General features: G+C 39.3%; 1 protein-coding gene across 2 annotated transcripts in view; it reads left to right on the top strand.

The window, feature by feature from the left end:
* Positions 1-22,730, top strand: part of Rad51c (RAD51 paralog C) — a 36,522-nt gene that overhangs the window by 8,775 nt on the left and 5,017 nt on the right. Inside the window, exons 5-9 of one of the 2 annotated variants that reach the window (XM_005076889.4) lie at positions 411-542; positions 4,566-4,632; positions 6,192-6,252; positions 14,277-14,337; positions 15,667-15,777. In XM_005076889.4, coding sequence (XP_005076946.2) covers positions 411-542; positions 4,566-4,632; positions 6,192-6,252; positions 14,277-14,337; positions 15,667-15,765 — 420 coding nt within the window. In that variant the 3' untranslated portion in view covers positions 15,766-15,777. The remainder of the gene's footprint in view (positions 1-410; positions 543-4,565; positions 4,633-6,191; positions 6,253-14,276; positions 14,338-15,666; positions 15,778-22,730) is intronic. The other variant, XM_021231069.2, reaches the window with a different exon arrangement.

Below are 22,730 nucleotides of genomic sequence, written 5' to 3'. Positions count from 1 at the left end.
TGGCTCATGCTCTTTCAAGTGCTGATTTGATAGCTGCCACAGGTGATCTGGGCACTATCGGCTGTTACACTGCCATACTATATTTACAAGGGTAAAAGTGAGGGCCTGGGGAGGCTTCTTGGACATCTCTCTTTTTTTTTTTTTTCAAGACAGTTTCTCTGTCTTAAAAGCCCTGGCTGTCCTGGAACTTGCTTTGTAGACTAGACTAGCCTCAGACTCACAGAAATCCACCTGCCTCTGCCTCCCAGAGTGCTGGGATTAAAGGTATGTGTCACCCCACCCAGCTTGATATCTTTCTTTTTTAAGCTCTTAATTTTAAGGTTTATTTCTGTAGTGGAACATGCGTTTGGGATGCCATTTCTGTTATTGTATTTTTAACTCCAGATCTGATTTCACTCTCCTGTGTATAGGTACAGTTAGTGATAATAGATGGCATTGCTCTTCCTTTTCGACATGACCTTGATGATCTGTCACTTCGTACTCGATTACTAAACGGCTTAGCCCAACAGATGATCAGCCTGGCAAATGATCACAGATTAGCTGTAAGTATTAATCAGAAGAATTTTATAGTTCAGACTATGAAATATTAATGTCTAGCTGGGCGGTGGTGGTTGTGCACACCTTTAATTGTAGGACTGGGTTTGAGGCTAGCCTGGTCTACAGAGTGAGTTCCAAGACAGCCAGGATTACATAGAGAAACCCTGTCTTGAAAAACAAAACAAATCAATGTCTAAATTTATACATATTTTGTCTGAGTAAAGATAAATAATGTGAACATAGTTTTGGGGGTTTGTAGTTGTTATTGTGGCTTGTTAGAGACAAAGCCTTGATAAATAGCCTGAAACTTGTTATGTAGTCTGTCCCTTCCTGAACTCTTTATTCTCCTCCCCCAGCCTCCTGAGTACTGAGATAACAGACTTTTGTTGTCATACCTAGCTTTTAATGTAGGAATTTTGTGGAAAAGCCAGTGTTTTCGGTTTTTGTTTTTTTAACAATAGTGATTAGACTCAGCCTCTTGCATGGCAGGCAGGTGTTGTACAGAGCTGCTGCCTAGGCCCGGAGCCATCGGAGATTTGAAGTGAGACGGGAGAAGTACATTGAGCCAAGGAGTGCAGGTTCACCTGTTTGCCATTAATTCCCACTTTGCAAGCGCATCTTCCCATTGACAAAATATACTTGTCGGAAGGGAGGTGGAGATGAAAATGCTTTGAGGTACCCCTTTTTAGGGAAGTTGTTAGCACATGCCTATGATACAACAAAGGTAAATAAAGAACTTCCTCTTTAAATTTGAAACACACGTTTTCTTATTCTTTTTTTTTTTTTTTTTTGGTTTTTCGAGACAGGGTTTCTCTGTGGCTTTGGAGGCTGTCCTGGAACTCGCTCTGTAGACCAGGCTGGCCTCGAACTCACAGAGATCCGACTGCCTCTGCCTCCCGAGTGCTGGGATTAAAGGCGTGCGCCACCAACGCCAAATCTTATTCTTAAGTTACATTTTATTTATTTTGTGTGCCTTGACACTTACATGGTCAGGGGACAATTTACAGAAGTCACTTTTCTCCACGGTGGGGTCTCAGAGATCAAAGTTAAATTGTCAGACTCCTTGGAAAGTGCCTTTACCCACTGAGCATCTTACTGGTCCTCTTGCCACATTCTTTTTGCCAAAGCATAGTGCTCTTTGAATTATTTCTTACTGTTAATTGGAATTTAGAATTGTTAATGATGGTATCCAAATGATCCTCCAGTAGAGGGTGCTCAAGACAAATAGCCTGCATAGTGTCATGGTTTCCTAGGTTTTGGTGGGTTTTTCTTGTTTTGTTGTTTTGCTGCTGCTCCAGTTCAAGACTTCAGACATACTAAGCAAACATTCTGTCATTGAACTACATTGCCTGCCCTGTTTTAGTATACCTCGCTTGCTTGCTTTCTCGCTCTCTCCATTTATATGTATGTAAGTTTTGGTTTGTATGTGTACATGTGTGCACATAGACCCGTGCACAAGTGTGCATGTGCCTGTGGAGACCAGACGTCAACATTGGGTATCTTTCTCAATTTCTCTCCACCTTATTTTTAATTTTGTCTGTTTGTTTTGTTTTGTTTTAAGACAGAGTTTCTCTATGTAGCCTTGCTTTTCTGGAACTCAATCTGTAGACCAGGCTTGCCTTGAACTCAGAGATCCAGCTGCCCCTACCTCTAGAGTACTAGGATTAAAGGTGTGCCCCACCACCGCCAGGGTTGTTTTTTTTTTTTTAACTTTTATATGTGCATGAGTGTCTTACCTGTTTGTATGTTTGTGCACCCATGTCCATGCTGTGTCTAAGGGGCTTTGGATCTACTAAGACTGAATTAAAGCTAATGTTATAGACTTGGATTTTATTGTTTTGGTTTTTCAGGGCAGTGTCTCATTTAGCTCAGATTGCCTTTGAAGTCACTACACAGCTGAGGGTGATCCTGAACTCTTGATCTTACTCTTTCCTTTCTTTTTTTTTTTGGAGACAAGGTCTTACTGTGTAGCTCTATCTGTTCTGGAACTCATATGTTACCAGGCTGGTATCAAACATAGAGATCTGCCCACATCCCAAGTGCTGGGGTTAAAGGTATGGACCACTATGCCTAGCTGTTTTATTTTTATATTGTTATGACAAAACACCATGACCAAGGCAAGTGATTTATAAGTTATTTACTTTTTAAATATTTTTAATTTTATTTAATGGAATACTTTATTTTTGTTTTTACATCCCTACAAAATTTTTCCCTCCCTTCTCTCTTCCCAGTCCCTCCCTGACCAAGGCATTTTATAAAAGAAAGTATGCATGCCATGCTCACAACTTGAATCTTAGCACTTGAGAGGCAGAGGTAGACAGATGTCTATGAGTTCAAGGCCAGCCTGGCCTACAGACCTAGTAGTACTAGGACAACTAAGACTACATACAGAAACCCTATGTTGAAAAAACAAACAAACAAAAAATAATGCATTTAAAGGTACAGCTTGTTTCTCCTTCTTAAGTGCTAGGATCAAAGGAGTATAATACCATATTTGGCCAAATTTTTTATTTTATTTTTTGAGACAGGTCTATGTAGCCCTGGCTGTCCTGGAACTCAGAGCTGCCTTTGTCACCAAGTGCTGGGATTAAAGGCATATGCCACTAGGCCTCAAATTTTGAATTTTAAAAGGAAGGGTACTGGAGAGATAGCTCAGTGGGTAAAGTGTTTTCTTTGGCAGCATAAAGACCTGAGATCAGGACCCTAGAACCCACATAAAAGCGGAACATGGACTGGGGAAGTGGCTCAGAGGTTAGAGCACTGGCTGCTGTTCAAGAGGTTCTGAGTTGAATTCCTAGCAACCACATGGTGGCTCACAACCATCTGTAATGAGATCTGGTGCCCTCACTGTATAGATAATAAATCTTTGGGGGAAGGGAACAGGGAGAGAAAAGGGAGGGGAAACTGTTGCTATGTAAAATAAGTGGAAAAATTTAATAAAAAGAAAAAAACTGAACATGGCAGTGCACTTCTGTAATCCTAGTACTGTGAAGGTGAGGGTGAAGAAATGACTTTGACAGGGGATCCTTTGGTATTGCCAGCCAGGCAGTCTAACTCAAAGAGGAATTCTAGATTCTATGAGAGACCCTATCTCAAAAAGTAAAGTAGATGCCTGGAGGAGGGCATGCACACCTTTAACCCTGGCACTCTGGAGGCACAGGCAGGTGAATCTCTGTGAGTTCAAGGCCAGCCTGGTCTACAGAGTGAGTTCCTGGACAGCTAGGACTGTTACACAGAGAAAACCTGTCTCAGGAAAAAAAATTCAGACAACTGAGCACAAATACCTCATCTCTTCCCCTTTCTTTAGAAAAATTTGTATTTTTAAAGAGTTACTTATTTTGTGTGCATAAGTGTTTGCCTGCACATATATCTGTACTATATGTGTGCCTGGTGCCAGAAGAAGAGGGTGTCAGGTTTTCTGGAACTGAAGTTATAAATCAGCTTCTCAACTTATGGTCATAACCCCAAAAAGACCATCCAAAGACACAGATATTTACATTGTGTTCATAACAGTAGCAAAATTACAGATCTGAAGTAGCAATGAAAATAATTTGACGCTTGGAGGTCACCACAACATGAGGAACAGTATTAAAGGGTCACAAGGAATGTTGAAACCCTTGTTATAGATTGTTATGAGCCTCCATGTGAGTTCTGGAGACTGAATCTGGGTCTTAAATTTGAGCCAACTCTCTAGCCTCTAATATATTTTCTTTTAACTTACTATATTTAGAATATTAAGCTCAGGACTGTTTACATACAACTTTTTTTTTTCGGTAAAGGGTTTCTTTGTATAGCCCTGGCTGTCCCGGAACTCACTTTGTTTTTGTTTTTTTTTTTGTTTTGTTTTGTTTTTCAAGACAGGGTTTCTCTGTATTGCTATGGAGGCTGTCCTGGAACTCGCTCTTGTAGACCAGGCTGGCCTCGAACTCACAGAGATCCGCCTGCCTCTGCCTCCCGAGTGCTGGGATTAAAGGCATGTGCCACCACTGCCTGGCATATCCTAACTTTCTTATGTTTTGCTTTTATAGGTTATTTTAACTAATCAGATGACAACAAAGATTGATAAAAATCAGGCGTTACTTGTTCCTGCATTAGGTTGGTAAATGAATTGGATAAAACATCTTTATTTCTTAATATTTTCCTACCTTTTCATTTGTTTGAATACTATAAGGTTTTGAAAGCAGAGACTGCCTTATTCACTCATCACTAAGCAGTGTCCTGAGATGCTGACTAATCCTTTCATAATTTAGCAAACACTTATTGAGTAGATAATATCTAGCAACTCTGCCAGAAACCTGAGAAGTAAATATTCAAAGTAGGATTCTAGACATTAAAACCTCAGTTTTGCTGGATGGTGGTAACTCACATCTTTAATCCTAGCATCCAGGAGGCAGAGGCAGGTGGATCTCTGAGTTCAAGGCTAGCCTGGTCTACAAAGAGAGTTCCAGGACAGCTAGGGCTAAACAAAGAAACCCTGTCTCTAAAACCAAACAAACAAAACCTCCTCAGTTTTAGGCAGGAAGGAGAATGAGTCTATTTAATCCTAACGTTGAGATTTTATTTGAACGCAATGCTTCAAGATGTATCTCTGCTGAAATCCAGTAATACTCTGTGCCAAGCATGGTGATACAGAAGTGCAGCTCCTGCTCCTCTCAAGGCTGAAGTAGGAGGGCCTGGACTGCATCATGAAACCTTTGGTGCACATCTTTAATCCCAGCACTCAGAGGCAGAGGCAGGCATAATTCAAGGCCAGCCTGGTCTATGGGAGTTCTAGGCCCATCAGGCCCACAGTGAGACCCTGTTTGTGGGTGTTAAAAATACATAGTAGACCTTATGAAATGGAAGGTTGATAATCCACTGAACTTAATCTTTTCATGAAACAAATATAGGATAATGATTTGCATTGCTTTCCTAGATAAGTAGAACTCTATCACTATTAGGATCTTACTCATACCCTGCAGGTTTTGAAGCCAAGAACATTCTTTGGTTTATTTGTTTGTATTTTGTCTGTATAGCCCTGGCTGTTCTGGAACACACTCTGTAGACAAGGCTAGCCTCAACTGATAGTTCTGCCTGCCTTGCCTCCTGAGTGCTAGGATCAAAGATGTACACCACCACTGCCTGGCCCAAGAATATTCTTTTTTTTTTTTAAGTAAATACTTTATTATTATTATTATCATGTATTTATTTTTCTTGGTTCTTGACAGGGTTTCTCTGTGTAACTAATTGCTCTTGCTTCCTGGAACTTGCTCTGTAGACCAGGCTGATCTAGATCTCAGAAACCTATCTGTGTCTGCCTTCCAAGTGCTGGGATTAAAGGCATGCACTACCACTGCCTGGTCCAAGAATATTCTTATTCTAAATTTGGTAACATAAGAGTATTTGGCCAGGGGGCTGGAGAGATGGCTCAGAGGTTAAGAACACTGGCTGCTCTTCTAGAGGTCCTGAGTTCAATTCCCAGCAACCACATGATGGCTCACAACCATCTGTAGTGAGATCTGGTGCCCTCCTCTGGCCTGCAGGCATACATGGAGTGCTGTGTACATAATAAAATCTTAAAAAAAAAAAAAGAGTATTTGGCCAGAGACTTCTAAGGAACCTATAACATTCTAAAGGTACTATATAGTTAATTCTTTTCTTTTTTTTTTTTTTAGGGGAAAGCTGGGGACATGCTGCTACTATACGACTTATTTTTCACTGGGAACAAAAGCAAAGGTCAGTATACAAATAGGTTCATAATTCAGTATATCAGTCTAATTACACTGAACACTTAATGGTTTCTAGCATTAGTTCCCAGCTTGAGATTTGCGGTGACCCATAAACCACTGCTTTTTGTTGCCTTGTTTGACATCAGTTAGAGAAAACACAGAAACACGATGTTAATATTGCACATTCAGCTACATAGGGAATTCTTTGTATATTTAAATGATGGGGTGAATGCACCTGGAACATGTAGGTGGCTAAGGAATTGCTGCCTTCTAATACTCTTTGAAATTACTTATTAGCTATGAAGAAGGACGTGGTACTCTGTGTTCCCAAAAGGGATTGAAAGAATAAAATCAGGACAAAAGGGAAACTTTTGAGGTTAGTGTTAGGGCTAATATATGTGGAAAATAGGATAGTTTTTCTTAGTTGCTTAATATAGTTCTTGCATGAAATTGTGTCTGTCATTTTTTTTCCTTTTATTACCCATGTATTTACCTGCCTTTCACACATATTGTTCTTTAAAATAAAATCATGGCAGCATGAAGCCTTTGTGTTTATTTCTAAAGCTGCTGAGCAAGTGAACGAACCAGCTTTCCTTTTCTTTAAAATAGGCCACTGAAAGCTATGAAGTCTTTTATTCTGAACTTCAAAAAATGTCAGATTTATGCCAGTCTTTCTGCTTTGTGATTAATTGGCACAACCTAGAGAACTTGGTATGGAAGTATTCTGATAAAGGAGGAAACTGAGGCAGTATGTAGGGCAATATTGAGCTTAGTTGGTGACACTGTAATTTTTTTTAGAAAGCTGCATTACATGCCACCTTCTAATGCTCTTTCTAATCCATATTGTTGCTAGGTATGTTGGCACACGTCTGTAATTGCAGCACTCTGGAGACTGAGGCAGAATAGCCTGAGTTTGAGGCTAACACGGGTTGTATAGTTCCATATCAGCCTAGGACAGTGAAACTGCATAAAAAAGAAAAGAAAGCCGTATCATGAGACTCTGTTTGATGTACAAATTTTCTTGGGGGGTAGAGGGTTTTGGTACAGGGTCTTTCTAGTAATCTTGGCGGTCCTGGAGTTCAGTATGTTGGCCAGGCTAGCCTTGAACTCAGATCTGCCTGCCTCTGACTTCTGAGTGCTGAGATTAAAGGAGTGTGCCAACACTTACAGCTTTATTAAATTTGTAAAAATGGATTTATTTATTTTATGTGAGTAATCTTCCTACCTATTTTTGCCTATATGTATGTGTAACACTATATGTCTGGTGCCCACAGAGGTCAGAAGAAGGCATTGGATACCCTGGAACTGGAATTACAGATGGTTGTAAGCCACCATGTGGGTGCTGGGAATTGAATCAGAGAGTCTTCTGCAAGAGTAATGAATGCTTTTGACTACTTAGCTACCTCTCCAGCCCTTATAGTCTCTGTTTCTTGAGAAGTAGCCTCTGTAAAAGAGAGGCAGACTGCATGAGTCAGTTCTAAAAGATTGTACTGAAGTGTAGTCACTAAAACCTAACTTGGTCAGGAATGAATTTTTCTCTTTCTCCTATAACAACTGTTTTCTAGAAGATAATTATGATATTGTATGCAAACCTGAATGTATAGCTTTTATTCTTCCTTCTCTAGTAAAGAGTTTTTTCTCCAAATTGTTTCTCTTATGTCCATGGATATATGACAGTAATATGCTTACTTTATTTTTGGTTGTGAGTCTAGCCTCTCTAGTTTGGTATGCATACTTTATAAAAATCAGAATTAATTGACTTTGTTTAGTAACTTAAGAATCAATATATTTTTGTTCTTTGTTTGAAACCAAATACTTTAAGATTTTTTTTTTTTTAAAGATTTATTTATTTATTACATACACAGTGTTCTGTCAGAAGAGGGCACCAGATTGAATTGTAGATGGCTGTGAGCCACCATGTGGTTGCTGGGAATTGAACTCAGGTCCTCTGGAAGAGCAGTCAGTGCTCTTAACCTCTGAGCCACCTCTCCAGCCCCCAAATACTTTAAGATTTTAAAAATTTAAATTAAAAAGAAGCTTGTTTTACATGTCAATCCCAGTTCCCTCTCTCTCCTCTCCTCCCATGCCCCCACCAACTCCCTATCCCATCCCCTTTCTGGTCCCAAGGGAGGGTGGGGGATCTTCAAAGTCTGTCATATTATTTGGAACAGGGCCTAGGCCCTCCCCCATGTATCTAGGCTGAGAGAGTATCCCTCTATGTGGAATGGGCTCCCAAAGTCCACTCGTGTACTAGGGATAAATACTGATCCACTGCCAGAGGCCCCATAAATTGTCCAGGCCTCCTAACTGACACCCATGATCAGGAGGTCTGGGTCGGAAACCAAATACTTTTGTCTTTAAAGTTTTGTGAAATCTTTGCATGTAGGCACTATGGTGGTTTTGTTTGGTTTTGGTTTGGGGTACTGGAAATTGAAATGAGGACATTTGTGCATTCTAAATAACAAGCTCTCCCACTGAGCTGTAGTCCCTTGCATAAGATAGCATAAAGTAATGTTTTTCTTCTTTTTTTCTTTTTCTTTTCTTTTTTTGTCTTTTTTGTTTTGTTTTTTGAAACAGGGTTTATCTGTAGCGTTGGAGGTTGTCCTAGAACTAGTTCTTGTAGACCAGGCTGGTCTTGAACTCACAGAGGCCTGCCTGCCCCAGCTGTAATGGTTTTCTTTTTTCTTTCTTTCTTTTTTTGTTTGCTTTTGAGATGGGTTATCAAGTAGCCCAGACTGGCCTGGAACTTACTAGATACCATAGGATGGTTTTAATTCTTGAAACTTTTATCTCTACCTTGTAAGTAGTAGAATTATAGAAGAGTACTACTACAACCCACTTTCTTCCCTGATATTGGAGAATTGGGGCCTGGGAAATGCTAGCTAAACACTCTGCCACTATCTGTATACTTTTACATGCTTTTTAGAATTTTATTTTAAAAATATGAAAAAATTTATAAATTTATAATTATAAAAAAACGACGGTTTAGTTTTGAACAGAAAAACTGAAAACCTTGAATAACAAATGTATATTGTAATGAAAACCTTGAATAACAAATGTATATTGTAAATTGAACTTAGACATTATCATGTCCTAGTTTCCATCCTTCACTACTTAATATCTGATTTTACATTTTGCTGTTTCGTTTTGTTTTGTTCTGTAGCTTTGGAGCCTGTCCTGGAACTCACTCTGTAGACCAGACTGGCCATGAACTCACAGAGATCCGCCTGCCTCTGCTTCCTGAGTGCTGGGATCAAAGGCGTGTGCCACCACTGCCTGGCAGCTTTTTGTTTTGTTTTGTTTTGTTTTTGTTTTTTTCTTTAAGACAGGATCTTTAGCTCTGACTGGTCTAGAACTTGCTATGTAGATCAGACTGCCTCTGCCTCCCCAGTACGAGGATTCAAATTGTGAACCATCACACCTGCCCAGTAACATCTGATTTTTAACCTTTGACAAATAAGAGAACGACATTCCAATAATTCTTACATGATTGTGTCTGTGTCCTTATATTATGTGGGTTCCCCAATTTGCATATTCATGATAATATGAGGCCAAGATTGTTCAGAATTATATCACTCGTTGCCAAGAAGATCTGGTGGCGGAGTGGAGTAATACATCACTCCCCCACACAGCATTTCATATGTGTGCTCAGCTTTAGAGCACAAATTGTACTTCTGTCTGGTTTCTTCCTGACCCAAACTATGTAGTTCAGCCATATGTTCAGCTTCATCTCAGCTAGGGCTTTGAGCCAAGTGATTCTTTGTGGTTTACTTTAAAATAATCTCTTGGGAAAAGGGATCTTTTTGAGATGGTGACATGATATACAAATTTTTTTACCTAGAAATTTGAAGAGGATTTTCTAACTTGAAAGCTTAATCAATTCCCTTTTGACTTTAGTATTGTTTTTCCTTTTATATAGCTCAAGTTAGCCTAGAACTCTTAGCAATCCTTCTACCTCCTGCTTTAATATTATAGACACAAGTTACTACACCTGGTGTTAATTTTAGGATTCGTAATAAATGTGTAAAGGCTTCTTAAAAATCTTAACTACTTTTTTTGACTTAGTTATGGTGTCATGTATCTATGTTCCAGCACTTGAGAGGAAGGATGTGAGTTCACAGCCAGTCTAAGGCATGTAGTAGTACTACTCTGTCTCAGAAAGCCCTAGTCCATCATTCCCTACACCAAAAATGAATGAACAAGAGAGGTTATCAAATCTTAATAATTTCCTCAAAAAAAATTCAGTTGTACTTGGCACCTTTTAGGACATACTGGTGATGTGAGATGATATATACTTTTTTGGTTTTTTGAGACAGGGTTTCACTGTGTAGCTCTGACTGTCCTAGAACTCACTCTGTAGACCAGACTGGCCCTGAACTCAAGAGAGATCTGTCTACCTCTGTCTCCAGAGCACTGGGGTTAAAGATGTGCCACTACTACCCAGAAAAATTAGCTAATTTTTACTGAGTCAAAAGTGAGGGCTTTTTTGCATATTCATTTGTTTACTTTGAATATGCATGTATGTAAGTCAGGATGACTTTCGGGAGTTGGTTAGTTGGCTCTTTCCTTTTACCATATTGGTTCATCAGGAGGTTGAATTCAGGTAGTCAGGATTGGTGACACGAACCTATGAGCTGTCTCACTAACCCAAAAAAGTGATTCTTTTAGGACTGCATGTATAGTTCATTGGGGTAGTGCTTGTCTAGATGATACTAGGTCGACAGTTCAGTCTCTACAATACCCCCATTAAAACAACAAAATCTCCCTAAATATGATTTTCTAAAAAGGCTGATTAAAATGTATTCTGCCTCTATTTATATTATATGTTTGCATTAAAGATAGAATACTAACTCTAAAATATTGAAAATTTCTGATTGTGCTTCTAATACAGCTATTCTTTTGTGTTTGAGTTAGAGGGGTCTTACTGAATAGCCCAGGTTATCCACAAGCTCATGATCGTAGTCTCTTCAAACATCCGAAGTGCTGTGATTAAAGAAATTTGTCATCATACCAGGCTAAAGAGAAATACCTTTAATTTTTGTAGTATTGACAGTTGAACTTAATTCTGCTGTTTTCAAAGTAAAAACAGTCTTTGATTGTTTCTCTTGGAATTTTGCTTGAGGAGAGGAACATTTTGAAATAAGAAAAGTTAATAAATGGTAATCAAGATGTTCATTGTTGAGTTAATTTTGAAAATAAATGAATATGGTTTGGTTACAATGTTTGTACTTGGGAGGTAGTGGCAGGAAGATTAGAAGTTCAAGGCAATCCTTGGCTACATACTGCATTCAAAGCTAGACTGGGCATATGAGATTCTGACTCAAAAAAGGAAACAAATGAATATTATGTTATCTAGAAGCTAATGACTTTCCTAGCCCTGGGGTCTATGATTGTTTTCCTGTGAAGTTGGAGTCTATGTTACATAAAATTGCAATAAGATAGACATTAAAGTTGTCTATTTTACTGCATTTTAGCCATGTTTATACAATTGACTGGCATTAAGTATATTTGTATTTTTGTGTGACCTTCGATGCCATTTATTTCCAGAACTTTTCATCTTCCCTTACTTCAGTATTAAACAATAATGTCCCTGGCAATCACGAGTTTACTTTGTATCTTTGAATTTGACTGCTGTAAGAACCAAATACAACTGGAATCCTGCAATATTTGATTTACTTATTTCACTTAGAATAGTGTCTTCAAGATTTGATTTTGTAGTTATATGTCAGAATTTCCATCCTAAAAACAAATGTTTTATAAATATATATATATATATATATATATATATATATATTCCATATCTTATTTACCTCTACCTCTTAGTAGAGGTAAATAATCTTTTTGCTGTTGTGAATGACTTAAATGTTTTAGAAGTAATTTTAAGGGAGGTAGCAGTGCTTAATGAAGCACTTGCCTAGCACATGTAAGGCCCTAGGTTCAGGGCATCAACACAAAAAAGTGATTTTGTTTTTCCGAAACAGAGTTATGTATCCAGGCTAGCCTCAAAATTGTTATGTGTTTTGTGTTCTTGTTGTTAATACTGTTTACTAAGCCGGGCGATGGTGGTACACGCCTTTAATCCCAGCACTCGGGAGGCAGAGGCAGGCGGATCTCTGTGAGTTCGAGGCCGGGCTGGACCGATAGCCTCCAAAACAATACAGAGAAACCCTGTCTCGTAAAAACCAAAAAAAAAAAAAAAAATACTGTTTACTAAGAGTGTAGAAGGCAGAGTTGGGTCATGATTCAGGCTGTAAAGTGCTTGCCATGCAGACATGAGAACTTGAGTTTGGATCCCCAACACCCACGTAAAAAGTAGGGCATGGTGATATGCATTTGCAATCCTAGCACTGGTGAGGAAGAAATAGGATCTCTGGGGCATGCTGACTAGCACATGTAGCAGACTTGTTGAACCCTGAGATCAGTGAAAGACCCTATCAGAAAAAATTAGGTCAAGAAAGATAGAAGATGCCTGCCTCAACTCTGGCCTCCACATGCATGTGCACACATACAAAAAGAGCTTTAATTTTTCTTTGTTTTTCTCCAGACAGGGTTTCTCTGTGTGACAGCCCTAGCTGTCCTGGAACTATCTCTGTAGACTTAGGGTGGCCTTGAACTCACAGACATCTGTCTGCCTCTGCCTCTCTGCCCCTCTCTGCCTCTCTGCCCCTCTCTGCCTCTCTCTCTGCCTCTCTGCCTCTCTGCCTCTCTCTGCCCCTCTCTCTGTCTCTCTGCCTCTCTCTGCCCCTCTCTGCCTCTCTCTCTGCCCCTCTCTGCCTCTCTGCCTCTCTCTGCCCCTCTCTCTGCCTCTCTGCCCCTCTCTGCCTCTCTCTCTGCCCCTCTCTGCCTCTCTCTCTGCCTCTCTGCCCCTCTCTGCCTCTCTCTCTGCCCCTCTCTGCCTCTCTCTGCCTCTCTCTGCCCCTCTCTGCCTCTCTCTGCCTCTCTGCCCCTCTCTGCCCCCCCTCTCTCTGCCTCTCTCTGCCCCTCTCTGCCTCTCTCTGCCTCTCTGCGCCTCTGCCCCTCTGCACCTCTGCCCCTCTGCGCCTCTGCCTCTGCCTCCACCTCCCAAGTGCTGAGTGCACCACCACCCAGCACAATTTTTCTTTTTTGGCAATGCTGTGGATTGAACCCAGAGCCTCAGTCATGCTCATCAGATATATTCCTAGTGCCACTAACTGGCTTCTGTATGTGTCACTTAAGATGTGTGGTCATATAATATAAAGTGTGTGGTCATATAGTATATAACAAGATGTGTGGTCATATAACTTAAGATGAATAGCCATATAACTTTTATTTCATTTGTTATTAGTACCTTCCTCTTTTGTTACTATTTTCCACCCACTTTTAATTTTTAGCTTAAGTAGCATTATGTATGAAATAATGTATTTGAATCTTGTCATTGAATTTGTTTACATAAGTTATGTGGCTTGATCTGTTGAGGGGGGCTTGGCAGTGGGACCAGGACCTATGCCAGATACATGAACTGGCTTTTTGGAGCACATTCCCTAAGGTTGGATACTTTGCTCAACTTTGGACAGAGGGGGAGGGGCTTGGCCCTGTGTTAACTTGATATGCAAGACTTAGTTGACTCCCCAAAGAAGGCCTTACCCCTCTGAGGAGTGGAGGGTAGTGGGAGAGAATTGAGGTTAATATGTAAAATGAAAAAAAAATTAAATTAAAAAAATTATGTGTATAAATCTTATTGAATGTAGTAGTTATTGCATGCATACATGGAGGCATTTTTTTTTTTTGAGAAGGATTTTGTTTGTTTTAAGACAGACTAGCCTTGAATTCATGAGCTCAAAAAAATCCTACCTCTGCCTACCTGAAACTAACGGCATCTACCATGATACCCTTTGAGGGAAGATTTTTTGTTTTTTTGTTTTTTGATTTTTTTTAAGTATTTCTTTACATTTCATGTCCTTGAGAATACTTGATAGAATTACAGTATAGGACTCTGCACTTTTAAATTATGAAATCAGCCATGCGACCTAATTAAGGTAATGTTTATATGTACTTTTTTTCTTCAAATAGGTTTGCAACGTTGTACAAGTCACCAAGCCAGAAGGAATCCACAATACCGTTTCAGATTACAGTGAGTATTATTTAATCAGAATGGGATTTTGATGTTGGTAGCGGTCATGTACAAATGGTTTCTGTTAATCTTGTAAAAAGCAAGCATATTTGAGGACAGCTTTGATGTGTGGACATCACCAAAACAGTACTTACAAAGTACTATAGTCACAGTTGAACTGAAATTTATCCTTGAGAACAGAAGAAATACTTAGATATGTTCCATGACATCTGTAAGATCTAAAAAGATAGATTTTTATGTTCAAAGTTTTCAGAAAGGGAAAGGTACAACTGGGCATGATCGTACATGCCTGAGGTACACAGATCACTAAGTTCAAGGTCAGCTTAGTGAGCTTGAAGTCCTGTCTCAACAGCAGGAACAACAAAAAAGGAAAATATTAATATTAGTAATTTTGGTTAGAGATAGTTGTAACACTTTGAAATGTTAATTTTCTGATCATGTACATCATTGGACTCCATACTCAAGTTGGCCTAGAACTCACTACAAAGCTGAGCGTGACCTTCATTGTTTAATATTTTTTAAGCTTTATTATTATTTTATATGTTTGCGTCTGTATACCATTTGTGTGCTTGGTGCTCAAGGAGGGTGAGCCTCCACGGGGGTGCTGGTACTCAAACTTGGGTCTTTCTCAAGAACAAGTGCCCTTAACCACTGAGCCAACTCTTTCCAGCTCTTGTTTTTGTGGTTTTGGTTTTTTTGTTTGTTTGTTTTGTTTTTTAAACAAAACCTGGCTGTCCTGGAACTCATTCTGTAGACCAGGCTGGCCTGAACTCACAGAGATCCATCTGCTTCTCTGCCTCTCAAGAGCTGGGATTAAAGGTGTACACCACCACTGCCTGGACCATCTTACTATTATAAGGATAAAAAGAAAAATGGAAAGCAATCCTGGAATTGAATTCTCCATTTAGTTTTTACACTATCCATACTTAATTTACTCACACTAACCTGCACTTAATTGTTTTGTGTTTTTGAGGATAGTTTTGTTATATATAGTTCGGGCTGGCCTTGAACTTTTGATTTGACTGCCTGAGGGCTGCTACTTATTACAGATGCATGCCACATACTAGGCAGAGTATTTTGTGAAAATGATTTATAAAGCACCTGAGTACCAGGACAAACTGCTCCTTTCCACTTCTCTTGACAGGTGTTGTAAGGCTTATCAGGATTCTTTTTAGAGAATTTTCTTATTGTTAACTTGGGCCAAAGGGTTTTGGGCCTCACCACTAAACTACGAGTCTTAGAGAACATCCTGATGCAGTGTTATTTAAAAACTATTTGGAAAATGCATCTTTATTTTAAGTGGTATTTGTGTATTTCTTCATTTTTCAGCCTCAGGGATTTAGAGATGCTGCTGTCACTGCTTCTTCATCACAGACAAGTTCTTCAAATCTCCGGAAACGATCACGAGAACCAGAGGAAGGATGCTGACCCAAAACTAATGTCAGTGCATATAGTTAGACTCATGATGTGATATTCCTTGTAGTACACACAAGTAGTTTATACTCTATAAAATATAAGCACATACTATGGCATGAATGAATCAGAATTACATGATGTGAATGGGAAAATATTTACAGAATTGTTTCTGAAGAAAGCTCCTCCTCCCTTTTTGTCCGCGTGTGTATGCCATGGTGTACATGTAGTAAGAGGACAACTTTTGGGGAGTCTATTTTCTACTTCTGCTTTTCATTTTAATTTATTTTTATGTATATGGGTAGTTTCCCTGTATGTGTGTATGTTTACTATGTGTGTGCTGGTGCCTACAAGGCCAGAGTAGGCTGGTGGATCCCCTGGAATTGGGGTTACAAATGACAGTGAAGGTCCTAGGAAGTAGACTTCAGTCCTCTGCATTAGCACACACCTTTATTCCCAGCACTCGGGAGGCAGAGGCAGGCAGATCTCCGTGTTCGAGCCCAGCCTGGTCTACAGAGTGAGTTCCAGGACATCCAGGGCTACACAGACAAACCCTGTCTCTGAGGGAAAATCCAGTCTTTATCTTTCTTGCTGTCTCCAATTGGTTTTGACAAACAAGTCAACCTGGCAGATGGTTGTAGCACGAATAATAAAAACCAAGAGACCGATATTGGCGTTCAAGCTGAAGAACAGAAAAACAAAGCAGCCAACCACTAGAGAGAGGGTTCTTACCTCTACCAAGGTTAGGGCAATCTTATCCTCAGCATGACTGCAAAGTGAATGCATCATGGCTAACTAGTGTGGCTGCTGGGATTAAAGGTGTATACTGCCATTGCCTGGCCTGTATGACTGACTAGCTTTGCATTCTGATCTTCAGGCAAGCTTTATTAGATCACAAACAATATATCACCACAAATGGTAGTTGCATTTGGATTTCATTTTCGAGTTAGATTATATAATCAATTAAAAAGGTAGAGATTTCCTTTTATTTCATGTCATCAATATGATTGCCCTTTCTGGTAATTGATGTGCATACATGAATATTGATAATGTGACTTGTAAGTATTCATCAAAGGTTAATGTGGCTAAAAGTTTACTTCCCAGGGAGTTATTATTTGAAGGTAGTGGAAACTAAGAAGTGGGGTCTGATGGGAAATCTTTAGATCATTGAGGGTGTACTTCAAAGAGTTTCGTGGGACCCCAAGTCTCTTTTATTCTCTTGCCTCCTGGTCCTGAGGTGAGCAGTTTAAATGTGTCATGTGTGCATCTGCCATTGCCATCTGGCAAACCCACCAGAGGCCTGAAAACAATGAGTTTGTGTGATGATGGGCTACAACCTCTAAAACTGAGCCAAAATAACCCTTTTATCTCAGCTATTACAGTGATGAAAAGCTAACACAAATATATTTGTGTGCACACAGAAAATATTTCCAAGATTTATGAGTGTTTTGGCTGCTTATGTATCTGCGTACCATGTGTGTGCCTGGTGCCTATAAAGCTCAGGAGAGAGTGTTAGATCTCTTGAAACTGGCATTGCTGGTAGTTCTGAGAGACTCTGGAGGTGCTGGGAGCTGAACTTAGGTCCTCTGCAAGAACAGCACATGCTCTAAACCTGCTGGAACTTCTAGTGCCCCGGGGTGGCTTGTTTTTAACTGGCATATTCTTTGTACATACTAATTGGTTTCATGAAGACTTTTGGTTTTTGAGACAGGGTTTCTCTGTAACAACAGTTCTGGCTGTCCTGGAACTCCGCTTTTGTAGACCATGCTGGCCTTGAATTCACAGAGATCCCCGTCTCTGCCTCCCAAGTGCTAGCATTAAAGGTGTGTAGGTGTGTACCACCCATTCTTCATGATGACATTTTAATGTAGATGTATATCATGTATTCATTTCCAGTGTTGTTAATGTCATTTCCATGTTTTACCATGTTGTGGACACAACTAGTACAACATAAGCTGGTAATATAGTTTGCTGTAAAACTCATTTTGGGAAGAATGGACACTAGAAATTTATGTTGTCCATTGCTGCACTTGAAAATCAATTTGGTTCCAAATAAGTATAGGTGTTTATTATGATAAAATATAAAGTTAAAAGCTCATATAACCTAATTCAGCACCTGGTTTTGTTTATTTTTAGGATACAGGCTTAACATTTTTAATATAGTTGTTACATATCTATATTGCTAGAGAAAAACTTAGAGATCATTCCATCGGGCTGGGGAGATACCTCATTCAGTAAAATGCTTGCAATTCAGGCATGAGGATATGAGTTCCATCCTTGGAATACACAGGAAAGAAACATGAGACAGGCAGATCACAGGTTCATGAGCCAGCCAGCCCAGTTCAAGCCAGTGAGGCCATCTTAAAAGGGTAGGGTGTACAGTCCCTGGGAAATGAGATGTTGAGTTGTGATCAGGCCTACACACACACACACACACACACACACACACACACACACACACACACACACACACACAGACACAAAGCCATTCTACCAATATCTTTCCTGTGTAATGCATGTGTTTGTGTGCACATTTGTGTATGTGGTTGAATGTGGTTGTGTTGATCCACAGTCCACATGGGGTGGATGGTCCTTGCTTTCTACTGAGTTTGAGACAGTATCTCTTTGTATTGACCAGGCCAGCTGCTCTGCAAGCTCCCAGGGGGCTCTGCTGTCTCTGCCTCCTGATAAGCCACACGAGTGCCAGGATTACAGGTGCATGTTCTTGACCACTGGCCATCTTCCATCCCCACTGCTTGATTTTTGTCAATAATGTTCTTAATCAAATTCTTCAATTGGTGATAAAATTATAACTGATTGAATGATCCTAGGACTAAAGTTACAAGACATACATTCTAACTCTGCCTGAAGTAATATCAATTTGGACATCTTTATTTTTCATATTTATTTATTTTTTTGGTTTTTCGAGACAGGGTTTCTCTGTAGCTTTGGAGGCTGTCCTGGAACTCACTTTGTAGACCAGGCTGGCCTCGAACTCACAGAGATCCGCCTGCCTCTGCCTCCCGAGTGCTGGGATTAAAGGCGTGCGCCACCAACGCCCGGCTCATATTTATTTTTACTGCCTTATTTATAATCAAGATTTGTTTATAAATGATGGTTTGACTTTCTATCCTCTATTTTTATAAAGGCATTATGAGACAGTCACTGAAAATTAGTAACTCTGAAAATATTTACTTTCAAGATCACAGAGGTGTGGTAACTATGTTCCTGTAATCCCAGTACTCAGGGGGCTGAGGCATGAGGATTGCTGCTAGTTCCAGCCTAGCCTGAGATGTACAGCAAGACCATATGTCAAAAATAAATAAATAAAACAATAAATATCAGTAATATTCAGATTATATTTAATTTCAGATTTGAGACAAAGCTGAAGTGTTCTATTGCTTAAAAAACATATTGAGTTACAGGAGAGAAGCTAACTGTTCAAAATATGTATTTTTAGTTACCTAAACAGTGCCTAAATTTACTGTTACTGTTAAAATTTACAGAACATTTTGCTCCCTTAGAACTGATTTTGGCATAAAATTTGTTGACAAGATTTCGTATATTTTTGACCACAGTATATTTCTTTGCTTGTTTTCCAGTTTCAGTTCACCTTTGACATAGGCTTTTTGATATTTCAGCTGTTTGTCTTCCATTGTGTGTAGTGAGATGTGAGTTTTTAAGCATTCTATTACTTTAAATATAGTTTTATTGTGTAATTTATTTTATGAAGATATAAGAATTATACCCATTCAGAGCCAGGCGTTGGTGGCACACGCCTTTAATCCCAGCACTCGGGAGGCAGAGGCAAGCGGATCTCTGTGAGTACGAGACCAGCCTGGACTACCAAGCGAGTTCCAAGACATCCTCCAAAGCCACAGAGAAACCCTGTCTCGAAAAACCAAAAAAAAAAAAAAAAAAAAAAAAAAAAAAAAGAATTACACCCATTCAAAAGGAATGGAGGGAGAACTCAAGGAGATTATATCCTACCTACTTTCAGAAATAAGTTGCAAGATAAGGGACAAAAATCAAGCAGTGATGTAAAGAGAATTTATGTCAAGAAGCCATATAAAGTGAGGCTCAAAGAGTTATAATTACAAAACTAACTGGTTCAGTGATAGGAAGTACATTAGTTCTTAGAAAGAAAAAAAATGTTAAAATGAAGACAAAAATAAGTAGAATGACTTAATAAGTACCCCACCCCCAGCCAGATGGTGGTGACATGTGCCTTTAATTCTAGCACTGGGAAGGCAGAGGCAGGTGGTTCTCTTGAGTTTGAGGCCAGCCTGGTCTACAGAATGAGCTCCAGGAGTGTTACACATAGAGACTGTGTTTCAAAATGCAAAAAACATGCTCCTCTCCCCCTCCCCCCAAAAATATTTAATGACTTCTAGGCACTTTTCTTTTGGTGCAGGATTTAAATTTGAAAAGCACTAGATTTAAGGAAAAAATCTCTAGTCACTTGGTTCCTTTTTTTTGAGGCAAGGTCTCACTATGTAGCCCTGACTGGCTTGGAGCTCACTCTGTAGACCAGGCTGGCCTTGAACTCACAGTTCTGCCTGCTTCTGTCTCTCAAGTGCTGGGATTACAGGAATTTGTCACTATGCCCCATCACTTTGGAATTAATAGTTCTCACTGTGATACATAATATAATTGTGGGATTTATGTATTTGTTTCTTGTACATTTATTAACATTAGATGATATCCTATGAAATTAAATTTGGAACATATTTCTGAGGTCTCAATGTTCAAGTTTCTGAACTTTGTTAAAAACTCATTAAGATAAATGTTGCAGTACTTTAAAATAAATTATTTAGCTCTTTTAACGGAAGATGGGTACAGTAGGTCCTCTTGAATCTAAAAGATTTGACCGATACAGCACCATAAATAAAAGTAAAACTGTTTACTCCTAAGACTAGCTAATACAAAACTCTGCTCCATCCCCTCATTGAGACACTCACTTCTTTGTTTTTATTTACTTATTATTATTATTATTATTTTATTGTAGGTTGAACCTAAGACCAACCACTCAGGGCCCTACCACTGAGTTATATCCTCAACCTTAAAAAAAAAAAACCTTTCAGCCACATTTTCTAGGTTAGCCTTGAACTGGTGATCTGCTTATTTTGGCCTCCTGAATAACTAAGCTTATAGACTGTGTGGCCAGGCTTGGCTAGAACTTTTAAAGTTCTCAGTCACTGTTTAAGAAGTGTCTGTGAGGGTGTTGGGCCCTCTGGAAAAGCAGCCAGTGCTCTTGATTGCTGAGCCATCTCTCCAGCCTCCTAAAATCACGTCTTATTTCTACTATACTTACATACTAAGAAATAGGTATAGTGACATAACTGAAATCCCAGCACTTGGAACCGTAGAGATGGCTCAGAGGTTCAGAGCACTTGCTGACCTTGCAAAGGACCTGCGTTCAGTTCTTAGCACCCATGCTGAGGTTCACAACCTTTGTAACTTAAGTTCCAAGAAATCCAACTCCCTCTTCTGGGCTCAACAGGAACCCAGTGCACACACTTAGAATAAAAGTAAATCTTTTTTTAAAATTAAATTCCAGCATTTGGGAGGTAAAAGTGGGAGAATTAGGAATTAAAGGATAGTCTTAAGTACTTAGGACATTGAAACCGTCATGTGCTACATGTGACCCATCTTACCTCCTGCGACTACTCATTTTCTACTGGAGTGTTTTCAATGTAAATGAGAAAAGCATAATGTAAATAACTTAACCTTGGACATGTAGTTTTGTGGAGTCTTCACATATTCAGTCCACAAAGTGGACTGTAGCTTTGGAGATCTGCAAATGAGAACCACCTAGCCAAGTTCAGTCAACATCAGAATTGTGGAAGAGCAAAACAATTTCACTTCTAGACACGAAAGTTTTAGCACAGCTTGTTTTAAAGCAGTAGAAAACTGGCATAGTTTCCTGTGAGCCTTTCTGGGAAGACTGCTAGATCTTCCCAAATTGTGTCTTCCTGTACCTTTTTTTTTGTAAAGAATTTTGAGTCTTCTTGTTTTGTGTTTTTTAATTTGTTTCTCTTTATTCCCATTGATACTGTTCTTTCCTGTACTGATTATTTCCTATTGCTAACTAATCCCAAGCCTTCAGTCTCTCTTAGTTCATGCAACACCCATCTGAAGGAATGTATATCATCACATTTTCTTAGGGATGGACATAACTCCTCTTTATCAAGATGCAAACCAGGCATGGAGGCAGGAGGATCAGAAGCTCAAGGTTATTCTCTGCTACACAGCAGTGGAGGTCGGGCTGTTCTACATGAAGTTTGTCTTAGATTTTTTTTCTTTTGAGACAGGGTCTCACTTTATGGACCAGGCTTGGGAACTCACAGAGAAGGCCTGCCTCTGTCTCCCAGTTCCATGGAGTCCAAACCCAGTAGATTTTCTTAAAGCACAGTGCATACCATGTTTCCTTGCATTGCAGTTTTGTTTTGTCAGTACTTAAAAGAAATAATTACTGTGGGGGAGGGGAAGCTTTGGTTGGGATGTAAAAATTTTTTTTAAAGAAAACAAACACCTAAAAATTACTTTAGATGATGTTAATTTTAACAAGCTGTTTTTACAAATAAAATATATTTCAAGATAAACAAAAAGAAATAATTACAAGTTTTTTTCCTTAGATCTAATTTTGAGCTTTCCCCACAGGTTCTATACCTAAAGAGTTGAAATTATTGGTATACTTTAAGTGATACAAGAATTCAGTATTTCATGTGGTGATTTGAAGATATTTGAAAAGTAATTAGAGCTGTGTGTGGGTGTTTTGCCTGCATGTCTCTGTACCACATGTATATCTGTGCCATTGGGTCCTGTAGGAGTGGAGTTGGAGAAGATAGTGAGCCACCACGTGAATGCTGGGAATTGAACAACCAGTGTTCTTACACTAAGCTATCTCTTCAGCCAGTGGGTGTTGTGTTTTGTTTTGAGACAGGGTATTGTGTGTAACTCAAGTTAGCCTGGAATTT

The sequence above is a fragment of the Mesocricetus auratus genome, unplaced genomic scaffold, assembly GCF_017639785.1.
Source record: "Mesocricetus auratus isolate SY011 unplaced genomic scaffold, BCM_Maur_2.0 Super-Scaffold_100007, whole genome shotgun sequence".
NCBI classification, from domain to species: Eukaryota; Metazoa; Chordata; class Mammalia; order Rodentia; family Cricetidae; genus Mesocricetus; species Mesocricetus auratus.
The sequence above is the reverse complement of the archived record's forward strand: the minus strand, read 5'-3'. Positions and strand labels throughout refer to the sequence as shown.